The sequence below is a fragment of the Siphateles boraxobius genome, unplaced genomic scaffold (assembly GCF_051911475.1).
Source record: "Siphateles boraxobius isolate OS27281-9 unplaced genomic scaffold, OSU_SipBor_1 24, whole genome shotgun sequence".
In the NCBI taxonomy this organism is placed as follows: domain Eukaryota; kingdom Metazoa; phylum Chordata; class Actinopteri; order Cypriniformes; family Leuciscidae; genus Siphateles; species Siphateles boraxobius.
In genome coordinates this window covers 1,503,040-1,522,981 of record NW_027508855.1, presented here as the reverse complement: position 1 = coordinate 1,522,981, position 19,942 = coordinate 1,503,040, and the positions used below count along the sequence as shown (strand labels likewise).

General features: G+C 41.9%; 2 protein-coding genes across 3 annotated transcripts in view; one reads left to right on the top strand and one right to left on the bottom strand.

Annotated features, from left to right (window-relative positions):
• The window catches only part of LOC143748609 (uncharacterized), a 121,321-nt gene that overhangs the window by 5,116 nt on the left and 96,263 nt on the right, over positions 1–19,942 (bottom strand). The gene's annotated exons all lie outside the window — the stretch shown is intronic.
• On the top strand, positions 476–19,439 carry LOC143748606 (myosin heavy chain, fast skeletal muscle-like). Of its 2 annotated transcripts, none has more exons than XM_077240650.1 (41): positions 476–568; positions 692–727; positions 2,265–2,483; positions 2,578–2,721; positions 2,806–2,962; positions 3,069–3,096; positions 3,265–3,367; positions 3,543–3,635; positions 3,762–3,825; positions 3,919–4,017; positions 4,098–4,201; positions 4,284–4,422; positions 4,654–4,772; positions 4,869–5,018; positions 5,114–5,284; positions 5,377–5,677; positions 5,777–5,841; positions 5,942–6,029; positions 6,126–6,243; positions 6,326–6,449; positions 6,554–6,690; positions 6,776–7,031; positions 7,122–7,364; positions 7,471–7,647; positions 7,736–7,881; positions 7,967–8,057; positions 8,141–8,530; positions 15,376–15,502; positions 15,707–15,825; positions 15,908–16,104; positions 16,188–16,371; positions 16,479–16,644; positions 17,115–17,239; positions 17,358–17,666; positions 17,798–18,001; positions 18,084–18,209; positions 18,298–18,468; positions 18,553–18,657; positions 18,782–18,877; positions 18,980–19,111; positions 19,326–19,439. In XM_077240650.1, the coding sequence occupies exons 3-41, from the start codon at positions 2,277–2,279 to the stop codon at positions 19,338–19,340; spliced, it is 5,790 nt and encodes a 1,929-aa protein (XP_077096765.1). In that variant the 5' UTR covers positions 476–568; positions 692–727; positions 2,265–2,276; the 3' UTR covers positions 19,341–19,439. The 2 variants fall into 2 exon arrangements, with proteins under 2 accessions (XP_077096765.1, XP_077096764.1); XM_077240649.1 differs by having other exon boundaries at positions 479–568; positions 692–731; positions 2,269–2,483.

The following is a 19,942-nucleotide window of genomic DNA, read 5'->3' as shown; positions in this document are numbered from 1 at the left end:
TGTGTTTTCACTGTATTAGACTTATTTTACAGTATTTTTATATATTCTTCTATATTCTTGAACTATATATCTTGTCAGATGTGTAACATTTTATTGTTTAGCCCAATTGCTGCCACATTAGCCTGCTACAAGAACTTCCATGGGTGAAAAGGTGAAATGTTTTCTGATTCAAAAAAGGGGGAGGGGTGGCTGAATGTACCCTCATCCCGAAAAAGGATTTATTTACTTCGGTGTGTCATATGTCAAAGTAAGATATTAATAGACTAAAAATAAATAATTATAATACACATGAACTTTGAGATGGAAGCTGTGACCTATATATTTTGAAGCAATAAAGGTTTGACTTATAACTTATGATTTTATTAGATAGGATGTCTGAGAATCTGTCCATACATTTCTTATGAACGCTCATGGATCAAAAAAATGGGTCAAGAAAGCTCATCATGTATCAGAATATATGAGGTTGCCCATGTAGAGATTCTGCTTAGTGTGCATGATCAACTTCTATAAAAGCCAAGAGGGTAGATCAGAAGAGATGCAGAGAAGACCTCAGAAGTTCCATCAAGTGGTAAGAGCCTATGCTGACTGTGACTGAAAGGCATTTAAATCATCACTTATGTGTCTGTACTCAAAGTAATTGTGTTTTTATTTATATTAATACATTTGAATGAAAGTTTTTTTTAAATCCAAGGGTAGTGAACATTTCATCTGGTCTCAAGGACAAAAGGCAAGTGAGTTTAAGATTCAGTGTGTGGATTAGGGTAGATGAAAACAGTTGTTATAGTCCGTATTATAGACAAAAACTGGAGAAGCATGCTTTATTTTAAAAATGTATGCAATTTATTTACAAAGAAATGTGTTTAAAATGTATTAGTAAGATGAATTTAAGGAAGGGGTCCCGTTGACCCTTTATTTAGGTGCCAAACATAGGCACCTATTGTATTTGTTTTTTTATTGTGTAGTATTGAATTTTTTTTTTTCTTCTTCCACTTTTGAGTCTATGAGAGCCCACAAAACCCCTTGTGGGAAAGTTATACAAATTTGGCCCAAATATAGAGGACATTCGACACATTTATGTGCAGACTCAGTTTGTGGAAACAGAAAAATAAGGGGGAAAGGGCCAATTGATGATGCTATAATAGAGTGAAACATGAAATTGGTTCTAACTACAGAACAGCTGGTTTGATTAAATTCAAAATTGGGATGCAGTGTTGATATTATAATCCATGATGACATTTGCATAAATATAAATCATTAGAAATGTCTTAAGTTTTATTATAAAATATTTAATTAATATATTTAAAAAAATCTGTCACAGAAATTTCTTAATATTTGTCAGGAAATCTTATGCATCCATTGAGAGAAAAAAAACTCAAGTACACTTGTCTACAGAGGAGAAAAAGTTCACAACATTCCAGACCGTTACCCTCAGGTCACCCTGGCCACCAGCCGCAGGACGGGGGGTGGATGAGGGGACTCTCACTCTTGCGAGTTCACGGAGTCTCGACCGTAATGACGCGATGGTCATGTTCCCACAGAGAGAACATGAGTCATCCACGAGCGCTGCTCTAGCATGATCAATGCCCAAACATACTATGCAATCCTCGTGCCCATCAGAGTCCGATACCAATCTGCCGCAACCAGAAGTACACGGGCGAGACATCTTTAAAAAGACGTGCCACGTGTAAGCTCTTTTAGTGAGAGAAAACTCAAGTGTTGAAGCACCCGAGGAGAAACGCACCGACTGGCAGACCACTGCAACAGATCAGCAGGAAGCACGCTCTCGGTTTGTGGAAACAGAAAATCCTCTCTTTAGCTCTCTTTGTGTGCATTAGTGTGTACACACATGCAATGCAATGTCCGTTTCATTCATACTCGTAGCAGGAGAATTCACTCGGGCTGAGAGTCCACAAGTAAGACTAATAGTCAGCAGTGAAAATCTCTATATTGTCCTGAAACTTCATATATGCCACAATTCATATTGTACTGTATGTGCCGTCCCCTGACACCAGCATTTCAATTTCATTACCAGAAAGACATATTCAATCGACATTTTTGCCATTAATGGGCCCCTTACCTGCTTCTTGCTTGCTATCTAAATGTTTGTCTAGTATTGTTTTATGTGTCTGTATTCATGTGTGAGCCTAAACTTAGGAATATGTCTCTTTCCTAACACAATTCATGTGTTTTATATTTTATGTGTCTTGCCTTTGTTGAATATTTATGAAATTTGTAATGGATAAGTTGATATTTTCTCTCTTTAGTAAGCCGCCACCATGAGTACGGACGCGGAGATGGCCATTTATGGCAAGGCTGCCATTTACCTTCGTAAGCCTGAGAGGGAGAGAATGGAGGCTCAGGCCAAACCATTTGATGCCAAGGCTGCCTGCTATGTGGCTGATCCCAAAGAGTTGTACCTCAAGGGAACAATCAAGAGCAAAGACGGTGGCAAAGTCACAGTTGTTTTGCTTGATACTAAGGAGGTAAATTTGAATTTCCATTTCATGTAGATGGTCATTAAATTACTTAGTAGATATAAGAGAAAACAATGTAATATCTAATTTATCAAATTTATAGGAGAGGGTTGCTAAGGAAGAAGATGTCTACCCAATGAATCCTCCCAAGTATGACAAGATTGAGGACATGGCCATGATGACCCATCTCAATGAAGCCTCTGTGCTGTATAACCTCAAAGAGCGTTATGCTGCGTGGATGATCTACGTAAGTTCTGAAAACACATAAAAAGCAATTAAGTTAAATTTTTTCTGTGTTGTTGGAATCTGACCACTTCTCTGCTCATTTCAGACCTACTCTGGACTCTTCTGCGCAACTGTGAACCCCTACAAGTGGCTCCCAGTGTATGATGCAGAAGTGGTGTCTGCCTACAGAGGCAAAAAGCGTATGGAGGCCCCACCCCACATCTTCTCTGTCTCTGACAACGCCTATCAGTTTATGCAGACTGGTAAGACATTATGGAATTGAATTATATAGAATTCATTAAGATGAATTAGATGTTGCTGTTAATATAATACATATTTACTGGATATTTTACAAATTTCAATCAACAGATAGAGAAAACCAGTCTGTCCTAATCACGTAAGTATTTTCATTTAATTTCAGACCATAACAAAAATAAAAAGTATAAAATAGATGGAAAATTGATGGAGATATTTACAAAATAGAATTTAAGATTGAACAAAGATTGAATATACTGTACTTTGAAAAGTCTTTCAATCTTTTGTCTTCTACTCTCTTATAAACCAGTGGAGAATCTGGTGCTGGAAAGACTGTGAACACCAAACGTGTCATCCAGTACTTTGCCACAGTTGCAGTGTCAGGTGTCAAGAAAGAGGCCAGTAAAATAAAGGTACGAGATACAAAACTATGTCATGTATATTATTTTAAAAGATGATGATTTACACTCATCTCACAAACTATACGATATGTGAATTTGTGAAATGCCTATAAATTGTGTTTAGTCATGAAATAGAAAAACAATAGAAAATAAATGAAAATAAATGAAAACCCTTCAAACATCACAGGGCTCTCTTGAGGACCAGATCATTGCTGCCAACCCTCTGCTTGAGTCTTATGGTAATGCAAAGACTGTGAGAAATGACAACTCCTCTCGTTTTGTAAGTTAACCACTGTTTATTTACAGTACAGATGGTCAGTTGTGTTAAATTTTACTGTACAGAGTTTTTCTATAAAGAGATTATCATAATTATTATTTATGTATTATGCTATTATGATTTAAACAGGGTAAATTCATCAGAATTCATTTCGGCACAACTGGAAAACTGGCTAGTGCTGACATTGAGACATGTAGGTAGACACGATTTCATTGATCCATCCTGAACATTTGTCTTTGTCTGTCACTCTTCAGATGATTGTGACTCAAGTACATTCTCTCAACAGATCTGCTGGAGAAGTCTAGAGTGTCATTCCAGCTTCCAGATGAGAGAGGCTACCACATCTTCTTTCAGATGATGACCAATCATAAGCCTGAGATTGTTGGTAGGTGCACATATTTCATTCATTCAATGTTTCAAATAATATTGTAAGATGCTCTTTCATAAATGCTGTGTATTTTACAGAAATGTCGCTCCTCACCACCAACCCCTATGACTACCCCATGTGCAGTCAGGGTCAGATCACAGTGGCCAGCATTGATGATAAAGTTGAGCTGGATGCTACTGATGTGAGTCATTGTTATTTGAATATCGACATATTCTATTTAAATATGGCAAATCATATATTTTATTATTCTCTGTAATTTACAGGAAGCAATTGACATTCTTGGTTTCACAAGTGATGATAAAGTGGGCATCTACAAGTTCACTGGAGCTGTGCTTCATCATGGCAACATGAAGTTCAAGCAGAAGCAGCGTGAGGAACAGGCTGAGCCTGATGGCACAGAGGGTGAGACATGGGTTATCCTGGGCTTTAAAATGGTAACCGTTGCATCGACTTTGCTGATACACTACCGAAAATGTGTATAAAATGTTTAGTGTAAATATAAACTAGAAGTTGCGTGCATATCAATAAATCTAAAAATAAAAGGGAAAGTACCTAGTGCCTGATTTATTGTAATTTTACACAAAAGACTCAAAGATAGATCAAAGATCATTTATTTTAAAATGTATTTAACAGAGGCTGACAAAATCGCCTACCTTCTGGGTTTGAACTCTGCTGAAATGCTGAAGGGTTTGTGCTACCCCAGAGTAAAGGTCGGAAATGAGTATGTGACCAAAGGCCAGACCGTGCCACAGGTATAGTAACATTTCCAGCATGCCATGTGTTTAACCTAAAATTCTGGCTAATTATTGCAGAAGCGGAATAAAATATCCACTCTATTCTACTTACAGGTGTACAACTCTGTTAGCGCCTTGGCTAAATCTATCTATGAGAGGATGTTCTTGTGGATGGTCATTCGTATCAACCAGATGTTGGACACAAAACAACAAAGAAATTTCTACATTGGCGTACTGGATATTGCTGGCTTTGAGATCTTTGATGTAAGATGTGATTATTTTATCTATTTTGATGATATTCATGATATTTATATATGAATGATATTCAGAAGGTAGTAAATGTTTCTTTTGTCCTCCAGTACAACAGCATGGAGCAGCTGTGCATCAACTTCACCAATGAGAAACTGCAACAGTTTTTCAACCACACCATGTTTGTGTTGGAGCAAGAGGAGTACAAGAAGGAGGGCATTGTTTGGGAGTTCATTGACTTCGGCATGGACTTGGCTTCTTGCATTGAGCTCATTGAGAAGGTTATCGATGGTTTATGAATTTATTAATTTCCATTGATCCTATTCTCAAAATCTCCTATTTTCGATAATAAACAACATTCTTTTATAAACAGCCCATGGGTATCTTCTCCATCCTTGAAGAGGAGTGCATGTTCCCCAAGGCTTCAGATGCTTCCTTCAAGAACAAGCTATATGATCAGCATCTTGGCAAGAACAAAGCTTTTGAGAAACCAAAGCCTGCCAAAGGCAAGGCTGAAGCCCACTTCTCCCTGGTTCACTACGCTGGCACTGTGGACTACAATGTCACTGGCTGGTTGGATAAGAACAAGGATCCACTGAATGATTCTGTTATTCAGCTGTATCAGAAGTCTTCTGTCAAACTTCTGGCTACTCTCTACCCACCTGTTGTTGAGGGTAAAGAAAAAATCTATTTAACAAAACTTTGATGCAGTTTTGAACTTTCTTTCTTGTTTTTGCATTTATACATGTTCATTTGTATTTTTATCTCAATAGATACTACTAAAAAGGGAGGCAAGAAGAAGGGTGGCTCCATGCAGACTGTGTCTTCCCAGTTCAGGGTATGTGAATAGAGATGACATCACAGCAATATTGCTTAATTTGAGAAAAAAAAAGAAGAAAGAAATACAAAGCATACCAACCCTTTTCTATTCTCCGCAGGAGAACTTGGGCAAACTCATGACCAACTTAAGGGCCACTCACCCTCACTTTGTGCGTTGCCTGATTCCTAATGAGTCCAAGACTCCAGGTAAAGTATTAAAAAAAAAGTAAAGATATTTTGGTTCTCAATATATATATGATGAAGTTAATTTACCAAGTTCATGGTGTAAACGGTTCATTATAGGTCTCATGGAGAACTTCCTGGTTATCCACCAGCTGAGGTGTAACGGTGTTCTGGAGGGTATCAGAATCTGCACAAAGGGTTTTCCCAGCAGAATCGTCTATGGTGACTTCAAACAGAGGTAAATGGGACCACATGAAGACAACATTTCCTAGGAGGCTACTAATTAAAAGATATGAAGTATTTTGATAAATTTTCCACAGATACAAGGTGCTGAATGCCGGTGTTATCCCAGAGGGACAGTTTATGGATAACAAGAAGGCCAGTGAGAAACTCCTGGGATCCATCGACATTAATCATGATGACTACAGATTTGGACATACGAAGGTTCATATTTAGCTTTACAAATTTCAAAGTTTCAGTGATTATGGTAATTCAGCTTATACAGTTTAAATCATTATATTTTGATTGACTGTTTTACATAAATTCAGGTGTTCTTCAAAGCTGGTCTTCTGGGTGTTCTTGAGGAGATGCGTGATGAGAAACTGGCTACTCTGGTCACAATGACTCAGGCTCTCAGTCGTGGTTACCTGATGAGGAGGGAGTTTGTGAAAATGATGGAGAGGAGGTGACTATTGTCATTAGTAAAGATGACATCAATGATAACTGTGCAAACTTAATGATTATGCCTTTTAATGATAAATTATTCACAGGGAGTCGATTTACACCATCCAATACAACATCCGTTCATTCATGAATGTCAAACACTGGCCATGGATGAAGGTTTATTACAAGATTAAGCCTCTGCTTCAGAGTGCAGAGACTGAGAAGGAGCTGGCAAACATGAAAGAGGACTTTATAAAATGCAAAGAGGCTTTGGTTAAGGCTGAAGCCAAAAAGAAGGAGCTTGAAGAGAAGATGGTAGCACTGTTGCAAGAGAAAAATGATCTGCAGCTGCAAGTAGCATCTGTGAGTATATTTTATAATTAACTGAATACTGGCTCCATTAAAAACAAGCAAGGTTGTTTCCAATGAAATAGCAATCCATTTTACTAACAGGAATCTGAGGGTCTCTCAGATGCTGAGGAGAGGTGTGAGGGTCTTATTAAAAGCAAAATCCAGCTTGAAGCTAAACTCAAGGAGACAACTGAGAGACTGGAGGATGAGGAAGAAATCAATGCTGAACTGACAGCCAAGAAGAGGAAACTGGAGGATGAGTGCTCTGAGCTGAAGAAAGATATTGATGACCTGGAGCTCACCTTGGCTAAAGTGGAGAAGGAGAAACATGCCACTGAGAATAAGGTTAGAGATTGAGTTGGTTTAAGATTAGATTTAATCTCTGTCTTATATATTGATATAGAATATGAATTGTGATATTTAAGCTTATTTGGAACAAAAAATCTTACAGGTCAAGAACTTGACTGAGGAAATGTCAGCTCAGGATGAGAGCATTGCTAAGCTTACGAAAGAGAAGAAAGCCCTCCAAGAGTCACATCAGCAGACACTGGATGATCTTCAGGCCGAGGAGGACAAAGTCAACACCCTGACCAAATCCAAGACAAAGCTCGAGCAGCAAGTTGATGATGTGAGTTGATTATGTAAATGAATTATATTAATTCATCAAATCAACTGTTTTCTGCTGTGAACATATTTTGTATTTTATTGTCCTGTAGCTTGAGGGTTCCCTTGAACAAGAGAAGAAGCTCCGCATGGACCTGGAGAGAGCCAAGAGAAAGCTTGAAGGAGACCTGAAATTATCCCAAGAGTCCGTCATGGACCTGGAGAATGACAAGCAGCAATCTGAGGAGAAAATAAAAAAGTAATTAAAGCAGTAAATCTTTGAAAACATTGAAAACTTTTATTGTTGTGTTATGTTCTTTTTACAACTACTTATTGTTGAACAGGAAAGACTTTGAAACAAGTCAGCTGCTCAGCAAGATTGAAGATGAACAATCTCTAGGTGCTCAACTCCAGAAGAAAATCAAGGAGCTTCAGGTATTTTGAGATTTTTTCAAACATTACATCCTTATGATAAAATGCAGATCACTAAAAATCGAATTAACTACTTTCCATCATAGGCTCGTATTGAGGAACTGGAGGAAGAGATCGAGGCTGAGCGTGCTGCTCGTGCCAAGGTTGAGAAGCAGAGAGCTGATCTCTCCAGGGAACTTGAGGAGATCAGTGAGAGGCTTGAGGAGGCTGGAGGAGCCACTTCTGCTCAGATCGAGATGAATAAGAAGCGTGAAGCTGAATTCCAGAAGCTGCGTCGTGATCTTGAAGAGTCCACCCTCCAGCATGAAGCTACTGCTGCTGCCCTCCGCAAGAAGCAGGCAGACAGTGTGGCCGAGCTGGGAGAGCAAATCGACAACCTGCAGCGTGTCAAGCAGAAGCTCGAGAAAGAGAAGAGTGAATACAAAATGGAGATTGATGATCTTTCCAGCAACATGGAAGCTGTTGCCAAAGCAAAGGTTGGGAAATATTCTAAAGAATGTGACCCATACTCAGTGTTGTGCCTGAACGCGTTCATTGAACGATAGTTCATGAACTCGTTCATATTTTGGGCGAACGTGAACTGAACATACTGTATTACTGCCTGATGAACATTACTGTGAACTTGTTCATTCTGGTGTCTGTGAACGGCACGCTCTCTGTTTAAATTTCGTTCAACAGGGTGCCAGATTTCTATAGAGCAAAAACCCGGATAAAACACACCTTAAGCAGGCCTTAATATGTAGCGGAAGAAACACCCAATCTGGCAACACCAGCCACCAGTGTCGCACCGCCGCATGTGTCATCAAAACAAAAAAGCATCAAGGGGATGTCGTATGATCATTTAAACAAGTTTTATGACAAGGTCGGTGAGGATGAGAAAAATCTTACATATCTGTGCAAACTTTGCCCGCCGATAAAATAAGTGGTGTCTTTGGTTCTATATGGGCTGTGGCAATAATTATGAAAAATAGTAGCTGGAAAAAAAGAACTATGAACTAGTTGAAAATTTTGAAGTATGAACTGAACTTCATTTTAAAATTTGTGAACTGAACTTTGAACTAGTTCTTGTAGAAAGTGAACTTTCCCAACACTGCCCATTCTACTGGTAAAATTAGTTGGAATACGCATGGGCTAATTACGAGCTACAGGCAAATGACAATTTTGGTCGAATTTCATTTTCATTCACAAAAATGTTTTCATTAAGCCCTCTTCTAGCGATCCCAATGCTCCAAATAGTAATTAAACATCTAAAATGATCTTTATTTTTACATTTTCTGAGAGGTGTACCTTCCTAAATCTTTCCTTTGTTTTAATAATCCATGAAACATTGCCATTTTTCTCGATGGCATAAGTCTGAACCAATGAAATATGATTTTTAAACTCATGCTGATGTAAACAAAACGATCTTACTCGCACTGACTGAGAGATCAACACAAAGCACAAAGTGCACACAAAGACACCTCTCAGACAGCACGCAATCCCGATATACACATGTACACAGAATTGCAGTATTTCAAAATATCTGTCTTGGCGAATATTCACACAAACAATATCTATTATGCCTTAAGTGAACGTTTGGTTAACTGTGGCGAAAAACATCTGATATTACAGTAGGTCTCAATATACAGGCTGCGGTCTCAATGTTAATCAAACAATTGTGGTATCATGGAAAAAAAATTATATAAATTTTTTCTATAGATATTTGGTTTTGATTTGGTGTGTGCCAAATTTTGTGGTATGGTTGCTAGGTGATTTTGTTTTGGATCCTTCAGAAAACTTTAACTAGATTTTTCTCAATTTATTTTGCTGACACTATTGACTTCAAACAGGTGTAGCGCAGTCCTTTTTTGTCTGATTCCAAACACTCATATATCATCATACATGAAGGTTCCCTTTCAAGGGAACTTCGAGCTGCGTCAAACGCTGCGGGAACGCCCCTGCGTTGTGCGTCATGAAGCACGTATGGAATCAGCCCAATGGAGAGATGAAACGTCATAGGCGGGTGACGTCATCGACCAGGAAACTATAAAGCACCCCAAAAACACAAGCGCATTAGCTTCTGTGCTTTCAGTCGCGCTACATGTGAATCTGTCCCTGTGTGATATTGTCTGTCTTACATACCCTGCACCACACAAACAATTTATCCCTATATATATATATATTGAGAGATTATGGCGGACGAACAGCAGTTTAGAAAGTGTGTTCCTCCCTGCTCGCGTTATTTAACGAGCGGGGATACACATGATCTTTGTGTTGTTTGTTTGGGAGTTCAGCATGCCCAGTTTGCTCTCGAGGGAGCAGACTGTGAGCATTGCGAGCGTTTGCCGTTAAGGACGCTCCGCTCCCGCCGGTCGCTCTTTGAGGAGAGCGGTTCGGTGCGCGCTCCCCGCGGTTCGGGTCCCGCTTCTGCCGAGGCAGAGCGGCGGCGCTTATCGTGGGGATCGCAGATGGATCTCACAGCGGGGTTTGAGACGGGCTCTGCCTTATCTCTCCCTTCACCTGTGAGATCCAGTGCCTCAGTCCCGGGTTCGGAAGCACGCGCTGCGGTTTCTTCCGCTCGGGCTGAGGCACCAATGCTATCCAGTTCTGAGGAACTTGATGTTGTTAGTGTTGAGGGAGATGTGGAGGATTCGCCACCCCACACTCCTGAGAGTGATGAGCTTTTGGAGGTGTTAACAAGAGCTGTTGAAAAACTTAATATTGAATGGCCAGTGACTAGACAGGAGTCTGTTTCTAAATCAAAGTTGGATGAGAGATTTTTGCCGTCACGTGTGCAGCCTCCACGCCGGTGCCTGCCGTTTTTCCATGATCTCCACACCGAGGTGTCGAAATCATGGAGAAAACCGGTGTCATATAGAGTGTTTAGTCCCCAGACTTCAACATACGCTAATATTATGGGAGCCAAGGCTCATGGTTATGGTGCGTTGCCTCGTGTGGAAGAGACGCTTGCGAGCCATCTCTCCCCCGAAGCAGCATCATCTTTTAAGGCACCGGCATTACCCACCAAGCCTTTAAGAAACACTTCGGCTTTGGTGGGTAAAGCATATTCGGCAGCAGGTCAGGCTGCGTCATGTCTGCATACTATGTCAATCTTGCAGGCATACCAGGCTGATCTGCTAAGGGACATGAGTGAGAGTGAGGAGGTCAGTACTGACGTAGTTCGCGAACTGCGTCAGGCTGCTGATTTATCCCTGCGTGCCACCAGAGAATCGGCCAAATTAATGGGTCGTTCTATGGCAGCTCTGGTGGCCGCAGAAAGACATTTGTGGTTAAATCAGACTAATATTAAAGAGAGAGAAAAAGCTTTTCTTTTAGATGCTCCTCTTTCTCCCATGGGGTTGTTTGGTGATGCTGTGAATTCAGTTATCGATAAATTCCAAGAAGAAAAGAAACAAACTGCAGCTTTTAAAAAGTTTCTTCCCCTTAAAGTTCATGTCCCTGGGGCTGCTGGGCGGGAGCAGCCCCGGCCGTCTTCGAGCTCATCACATAGAGCGCAGCAGAGGCAGAGTGTCGCGTCTCGTGCTCCCCCTGCTGGACAGTGGGCTCAGCCGCGACACTCTCAGCCGAAGCCTTCTCCCAGTAGAACTGATCTGAGGACAGTTATATTGGCTAAGAAGGCTTCGGCTAAGAAGAAGTCCTGACGCCAAGCCGTTCAGGATGCTGAGGGTGGTCCCCACCGAGGCGGAAAGGTGTTCACCTCTTTTTACGGTGCCCATTCCTCCTCGGTGCCCTCAGGGGCTCGTTCTGCCAACCCCGCCTTTATGCCGGGGCACAGACGATCCCAGCGAGCGCTTTCCCGAGGGACGCTCGCTCCCTCTGAGGAGGGTCTCAGAGCGGTCAGACCAGTTGTTCCCTGCCGGTGCGCCGTTACAGGGCGCTGCGTCTGCTGCTCAAGTTACACCAGAGGCCAGTCTCGAGAGGCTGGTACCCTTAGTAGAATTTCTGGCAGAGTGGAAAAGCCTTCCAAAAATATCTCATTGGGTCCTGCAGACAGTAGAAAAGGGTTATGCTATCCAGTTCAGGTGTCGTCCACCAAAATTCAGAGGGGTTCTGCACACAGTGGTGGGCCCCGAGCAGGCTCTGGTATTGGAACAAGAGGTGAAAACGCTCCTTCAAAAAGAGGCTATAGAACGGGTTCCTCCTCCCAGTTTGGAGTCAGGTTATTACAGCCGATATTTCATCGTTCCAAAGAAGGATGGGGGGTTGCGTCCAATTTTAGACCTGCGCATATTGAATCGCTCGGTAGGGAAGCTAAAATTCAAGATGCTCACTATCAAGCAGATCGTGTCTCAAATCAGGTCCGAGGACTGGTTTGTCACGATAGATCTGAAGGACGCATACTTCCATGTGTCCATCCTTCCACAACACAGGAAGTTCCTGAGGTTCGCCTTCGGGGGCGAGGCGTACCAGTACAGGGTTCTTCCGTTTGGCCTAGCTTTATCTCCCCGCACTTTCACGAAATGCATGGATGCAGCACTAGTGCCTCTGAGGCTTCAGGGCATTCGTATTCTCAATTACATCGACGATTGGTTGATTTTAGCTCAGACCGAGCAGATGGCGGTTCGGCATCGAGATGTCGTCCTCGCTCATATCAGAAAGTTGGGGTTGAGGCTGAACGCAAAGAAAAGTGTATTATCTCCTTCCCAGAAGACCACTTTTCTGGGTGTCGTTTGGGATTCGGTATCGATGCGGGCGCGACTCTCTCCGACCCGCATCGCTTCGATTCTCTCAGCTGTGAAACAAGTGAAGCTAGGCCAGCTACTCACTGTCAAGCAGTTTCAGAGACTGTTGGGTCTGATGGCAGCAGCGTCCAACGTTATACCTTGCGGCCTGTTGTACATGAGACCGCTACAGTGGTGGCTCAGGACCAAGGGATTCTCCCCGAGGGGAAATCCGCTCCGCACGTTCAAAGTCACGCGGCGCTGCCTTCGTGCTCTGGTCATGTGGAGAGAAACTTGGTTCCTATCCAAAGGTCCTGTGCTGGGGGCTCTTTGTCGTCGCATAACGCTAACGACGGATGCTTCCCTCACAGGGTGGGGGGCGGTCATGAGTGGTCGCCCAGCCCAAGGTCTGTGGCAGGATCATCATCTTTCGTGGCACATAAATTGTCTAGAGATGTTGGCTGTGTTTCAGGCTCTGAAACACTTCCTAACAGACCTGAGAGGCCATCATGTGTTAGTTCAATCAGACAACACGTCGGTGGTCTCTTATATAAATCATCAGGGGGGCCTGCGGTCTCGCCGGCTTTACAAGTTGGCCCGTCAGATCCTCCTGTGGTCCCAAGGGAAGCTACTATCTCTGAGAGCAATGTATCTCCCTGGGTATTTGAATGTGGTAGCAGACTCCCTGTCGAGGCAGGGGCCGAGGCCAGGGGAATGGAGACTCCACCCCGAGGTGGTGGAGCTCCTTTGGTTGAGTTTCGGTCGCGCCGAGGTGGACCTATTCGCTTCCAAGGAGACCACTCATTGTCATCGGTGGTTCTCCATCACTCTTCCAGCCCCCCTGGGGTTGGATGCTATGGTGCAGCCGTGGCCGAGGTCACGTCTGTACGCCTTTCCCCCGATTGCTCTGTTACCAGGAGTTCTGGAGAGGGTCCGCCGGGACGGGGTCAGTCTACTACTAGTAGCCCCGTTCTGGCCGGCCCGAGTATGGTTTGCGGACCTGATTTCTCTCCTGGACGGTTCTCCTTTGGAGCTCCCGGTCAGGAGGGATCTACTCTCCCAGGCGGGGGGCACGATACTTCACCCCCGCCCAGAATTGTGGAAACTGTGGGCTTGGCCTCTGAGGGGGCCCAGCTCATAGACTCCGGTCTCTCAACCGAGGTTGTTGAGACCATTCTTAACTCCAGAGCTCCATCCACGAGGAAGCTTTATGCCTTGAAGTGGAAACTTTTCACTTCTTGGTGTGGAGAACACCTGCAGGACCCAGTTAACTGCCCAGTGGGTGCAGTGCTGGAATTCCTGCAGGAGCGCTTCTCCACAGGGTTATCCCCCTCCACACTAAAGGTGTATGTGGCGGCACTAGCTGCTTACCACGTCCCTTTCAGTGGAGTTTCTCTTGGGAGACACCCGCTTATAACTCGTTTCCTCCGTGGCACTTTGAGGCTGAGGCCAGCAGTTCGTACGAGGGTGCCGACTTGGGATCTGGCCATTGTATTAGAAGGTCTTTCCCTAGCTCCTTTTGAACCTATCGAAGAAGTTCCCGAGAAGTTTCTCACTTTTAAGACTATCTTTTTGCTTGCTATCTCTTCACTAAAAAGAATCGGAGATTTGCAGGCTCTGTCGGTTTCACCCTCGTGCCTGGAATTTGCACCTGGCATGGTTAAAGCTTTTCTGCATCCTAGACCAGGTTACGTTCCTAAGGTTCCTACTAATATTGTTAGACCTACGGTTCTGCAGGCTTTCTGTCCTCCTCCATTTATGTCATCGGACCAGGAGAAACTTAATTCACTCTGCCCTGTTAGGGCATTAGACGCTTATGTCCACAGAGCTGCCCTGTGGAGGAAATCAGAACAACTTTTTGTATGTTTCGGGCCACCCAGGAAAGGGTGTCCGGCGTCTAAACAGAGAATGAGCAAGTGGGTGGTTGAGGCTATCTCACTTGCTTATGAGTCGGCTGGCCAGCCTTCACCTTTGGTTGTCCGAGCTCACTCTACCAGGAGTATGGCTGCTTCTAAAGCTCTTTTGTCGGGGGTTTCCCTGAGTGATGTTTGTGATGCGGCTGGATGGTCTTCACCGCATACTTTTATTAAGTTCTATGACCTAGACTTAAGCTCTACCCCTGGGGCACAGGTGCTCTCGTCCTCTGTGCGCTAGTCTCACATGACGGTCATTTGGTCCTATGGCGACGTGGGTATTCGCGTTCCCGCAGCGTTTGACGCAGCTCGAAGTTCCCTTGAAAGGGAACGTCTCGGTTACGTATGTAACCCTAGTTCCCTGATAGGGAACGAGACGCTGCGTCGCTCCGCCATACTCCCGGCACTCCCGTTAGCGCTTCCTTCAAGCCTATCAGAAGCTAATGCGCTTGTGTTTTTGGGGTGCTTTATAGTTTCCTGGTCGATGACGTCACCCGCCTATGACGTTTCATCTCTCCATTGGGCTGATTCCATACGTGCTTCATGACGCACAACGCAGGGGCGTTCCCGCAGCGTTTGACGCAGCGTCTCGTTCCCTATCAGGGAACTAGGGTTACATACGTAACCGAGACGTTTTTTTATAACAATAAAACTAAATGTGCTCATTGTGAATCATTTTGCCAGCAAAGGTCACATACAACCAGTCTTGAAGTTCTTTCAAATATCTTATAACTTTTGTATTTGCAGGGCAATCTTGAGAAGATGTGCCGCACACTTGAGGACCAACTTAGTGAAATTAAGTCCAAGAATGATGAGAACATTCGTCAGTTAAATGATCTCAGTACTCAAAGTGCAAGATTTCAAACTGAAAATGGTAACTCATGAACAAATTAATATTATATCAAATGTAATTAATGTCAATAATTATCAACAATAATTAATAATAATTATCAACAAAAAATAATTGTGTATTAAGATTATTTCTGACTGTAACACTGATAAAATCGTACATCCATTTGTTTTGAAATAAACTGATTGAGACAGAAAAGTCTGATACAGTGAATCTAAATCTATACAGGTGAGTTTGGCCGTCAGCTGGAGGAGAAGGAGGCTCTGGTTTCTCAGCTCACTAGAGGCAAACAAGCTTCCACTCAGCAAATTGAGGAGCTAAAGAGACATATTGAAGAGGAGGTTAAGGTAATGCAGCATAATCAATTCATGCACATACTTGTCAATTACAATTAGAGAAAAGCTAATATTATGTGACTTTGTCTAATAGGCTAAAAGCGCACTGGCCCATGCGGTGCAATCAGCCCGTCATGACTGTGACCTGCTCCGTGAGCAGTTTGAGGAAGAGCAGGAGGCAAAGGCTGAGCTGCAGAGGGGAATGTCAAAGGCCAACAGTGAGGTTGCTCAGTGGAGAACCAAATATGAAACTGATGCCATCCAGCGTACTGAGGAACTTGAAGAGTCCAAGTATGTATATTATTGTATAATATTCCCAATTCTTACAGCTATTTTATAGATTAGAATTCAAAATAATGTGTATTACTTAACAGGAAGAAGCTGGCTCAGCGTCTGCAAGAGGCAGAGGAACAAGTTGAGGCAGTGAACTCCAAATGTGCATCTCTGGAGAAGACCAAACAGAGACTACAGGGTGAGGTGGAGGACCTCATGATTGATGTGGAGAGAGCCAATGGTTTGGCTGCTAACCTTGACAAGAAACAGAGGAACTTTGACAAGGTAAACTATCTGAGTAATTATATGATATTCTCTTTGTAAAATATTGCTGGAATGGGCTTTATTAAATATGTTATAAACAAACCGATCCTAAAATATCTCCACCAAAGGTCCTGGCAGAATGGAAGCAGAAATATGAGGAAGGTCAGGCAGAGTTGGAAGGTGCCCAGAAAGAGGCTCGTTCACTCAGTACTGAACTGTTCAAGATGAAGAACTCCTATGAGGAGAGCCTGGATCAGCTGGAGACCCTCAAGAGAGAGAACAAGAATCTGCAGCGTAAGAATGAAACCGTTAAATTAGAAAAAACTTAAAGGGATTGTTCACCCAAAATTAGAACTATTTTACTAATTACTGACCCTCATGTCGTTCCAAACTCGTGAGACTTTTTTCCATCTTAGGAACACAAATTAAGATCTTTTTGATGAAATCTGAGAGCTCAATTCATATGGATTAGTTTTATGATCTCTTTATAACCTTTTTGAAGCATCAAATAATCAATTTTGTAGCTGTCTATGTGGAAAGCTTTCAAATTTCATCAAAAAGATCTTCTTTTGTGTTACAAAGATGGACGAAAGTCTGACGGGTTTGTAATGACATGAGGGTGAATAATTATTTAATGATAACATTTTCATTTTGGGGTGAACTTTCCCTTTAAATGTTCTAATTCTCAGTGAGCATTAAAAAATAAGCACATATGATTAATTAATGTGCATTATGATAAATACTATATGTTTTTCTTTCTATAGAGGAAATTTCAGATCTGACAGAGCAGTTAGGTGAGACTGGTAAGAGCATCCATGAGCTGGAAAAGGCCAAGAAGACAGTGGAGACTGAGAAGGCAGAGATTCAGACTGCCCTGGAGGAGGCTGAAGTGAGTATCTAAAGATCAATTTGTAATTCTTGCTAGAACCATCATACTGTGTTGTTGTATTCATCAATAAACTGTGTATTTTCATTCTTATATTTAAATGTGGTTTTATTTTTCATAGGGTACACTGGAGCATGAGGAGTCCAAGATTCTTCGTGTCCAGCTTGAGCTAAACCAGATCAAGGGAGAGGTTGACAGAAAACTTGCAGAGAAGGATGAAGAGATGGAGCAGATCAAGAGGAACAGCCAGAGAGTCATTGAATCCATGCAGGGTACCCTGGACTCTGAAGTCAGGAGCAGGAATGATGCCCTGAGAATCAAGAAGAAGATGGAGGGAGACCTTAATGAGATGGAGATTCAGCTGAGCCACTCCAATCGCCAGGCTGCTGAGGCCCAGAAACAGCTCAGGAACGTTCAGGGCCAACTCAAGGTATGCATAGGAATTCTTCTTTTTGACTTTGGAATGTATTCATATATATTTTTTAATAATCTAACATATGGTAAGTACAGCCTAGCAGAAACCACATCAAAAGCTCATTCTAAAGCTATTGTTATGTTCAGGATGCCCAACTGCACCTTGATGATGCCCAGAGAGGACAGGAAGACATGAAGGAGCAGGTGGCCATGGTGGAGCGCAGAAACACTCTAATGCAGTCTGAGATTGAGGAGCTGAGAGCTGCTCTGGAGCAGACAGAGAGAGGCCGCAAAGTGGCTGAACAAGAGCTGGTGGATATCAGTGAGCGTGTTGGGCTCCTGCACTCTCAGGTAAGGGCATATTGTTTCCCTGAAATTAAGGGAATTGATAGCATCATTCAAAATGCTCAAACTGTTACTTTCCATTTTGTAGAACACAAGTCTCCTAAACACCAAGAAGAAGCTTGAGGCTGACCTTGTTCATGTCCAAGGTGAAGTTGATGACACTGTACAGGAAGCCAGAAATGCAGAGGAGAAAGCCAAGAAGGCCATCACTGATGTGAGCAACATTAGCTGCCAAATGTTTCAAAAGACGCTTACGTAATTAAAAAATGTGGATCTAATGACTTTCTGTATTAATGAAAAAGGCTGCAATGATGGCAGAAGAGCTGAAGAAGGAGCAGGACACCAGTTCTCACCTTGAGAGGATGAAGAAGAATCTGGAGGTCACAGTGAAGGACCTGCAGCACCGTCTGGATGAGGCTGAGAATCTGGCCATGAAAGGTGGAAAGAAACAACTCCAGAAGTTGGAGTCCAGAGTAAGCCTCTTTATAGTTATGATATGGGCAAAGTGAAGTATGTTATATTATAATATTTTTGTATAAAAATAATATTATCTGTAGGTCCGTGAGCTTGAGGCTGAAGTTGAAGCTGAGCAGAGACGTGGAGCTGATGCTGTTAAAGGTGTTCGCAAATATGAGAGGAGAGTGAAAGAGCTCACTTATCAGGTATGACCATATTCCTCAGAAGGTTGTTCGGACAAAAGAGTCTGTGTAATAGTGTATGTACTGAAAATGCCTATTTTTAGTGAAGGATCAAGGCTTAATCGCTTAAATGTGTATTTTTTTGAAGACTGACGAGGACAAGAAGAACATCAACAGACTCCAGGATCTGGTGGACAAACTGCAGCTGAAGGTCAAAGTCTACAAGAGGCAATCTGAAGAGGCGGTATGTAAAATCGAATTGAACATTTTGACAATGTAATTATTTATATTGGAATGCTAATTTGATGAAAGGTGATACATGAACCATTTAAAAAAAAAACTTTAGGAGGAGCTAGCCAATGGTCACCTGTCCAAGTTGAGGAAGGTGCAGCATGAGCTTGAGGAGGCTGAGGAGCGTGCTGACATTTCCGAGTCTCAGGTCAACAAGCTCAGAGTTAAGAGCCGTGACTCTGGAAAGGTTAGACTAGATGATTTTCCCCCCATTATTTATTCAACATGTTTATCCAAATGCATGAACTACCTTTCAGCAGATGTAATGTAACTATAATAATTGCAATATGCTGATGTTACATATCCTGTATGACATTTGCACATCTGTAATCTCTTCATTATGTAAAGTGAAGTACATTTTTGTTAATAAAACTAATTTTTGCCTCTTCCTTCTTTTCCAGGCCAAAGAAGAATGAATCTTTAACACTTGAAAGGACGATTTACTGAAGTCATATAATATGAATGTTTATTGTAAATGTACCTTTCTTAATAAACTTGTTTATTTCAGCCAATAATTAGCCTTTGTGATTTTTCAACAAGATACACTACTACAACACTAATATCTGATCAATATGATTACATCAAATCTTATTATACAAATCATAAGAGTGCTGAGTATCAAGAGTGTCTTGAATCAAATTTGAACTTTTTAAGGTTCCATAAAAGTTAAAAAGGTTTCATAAAATTGTATTCTCATGTTTACTGAATGCAATTTAGACCACATTATTACTATCTTAATAATAATAATAATAATAATAATAATAATAATAACAACACACATTCTTTTATATAGCAGCTTCTCAAGGCACTTTACACAATAAAATAAAAAAAGAGAAAAATAAACAATAATAAAAGTAAAAAATACACAGATATACAAAGCGTAAAAAAGAACACAATGTAATACAAAATAATTAAAACCATTAGGAAAAAGCTAACCTAAAAAGTTAGTTTTTTAGATTGGATTTAAAAATGTTTAGATTTTGTGCATCTTTAACATTAGAAGGAAGTGAACGGGAGC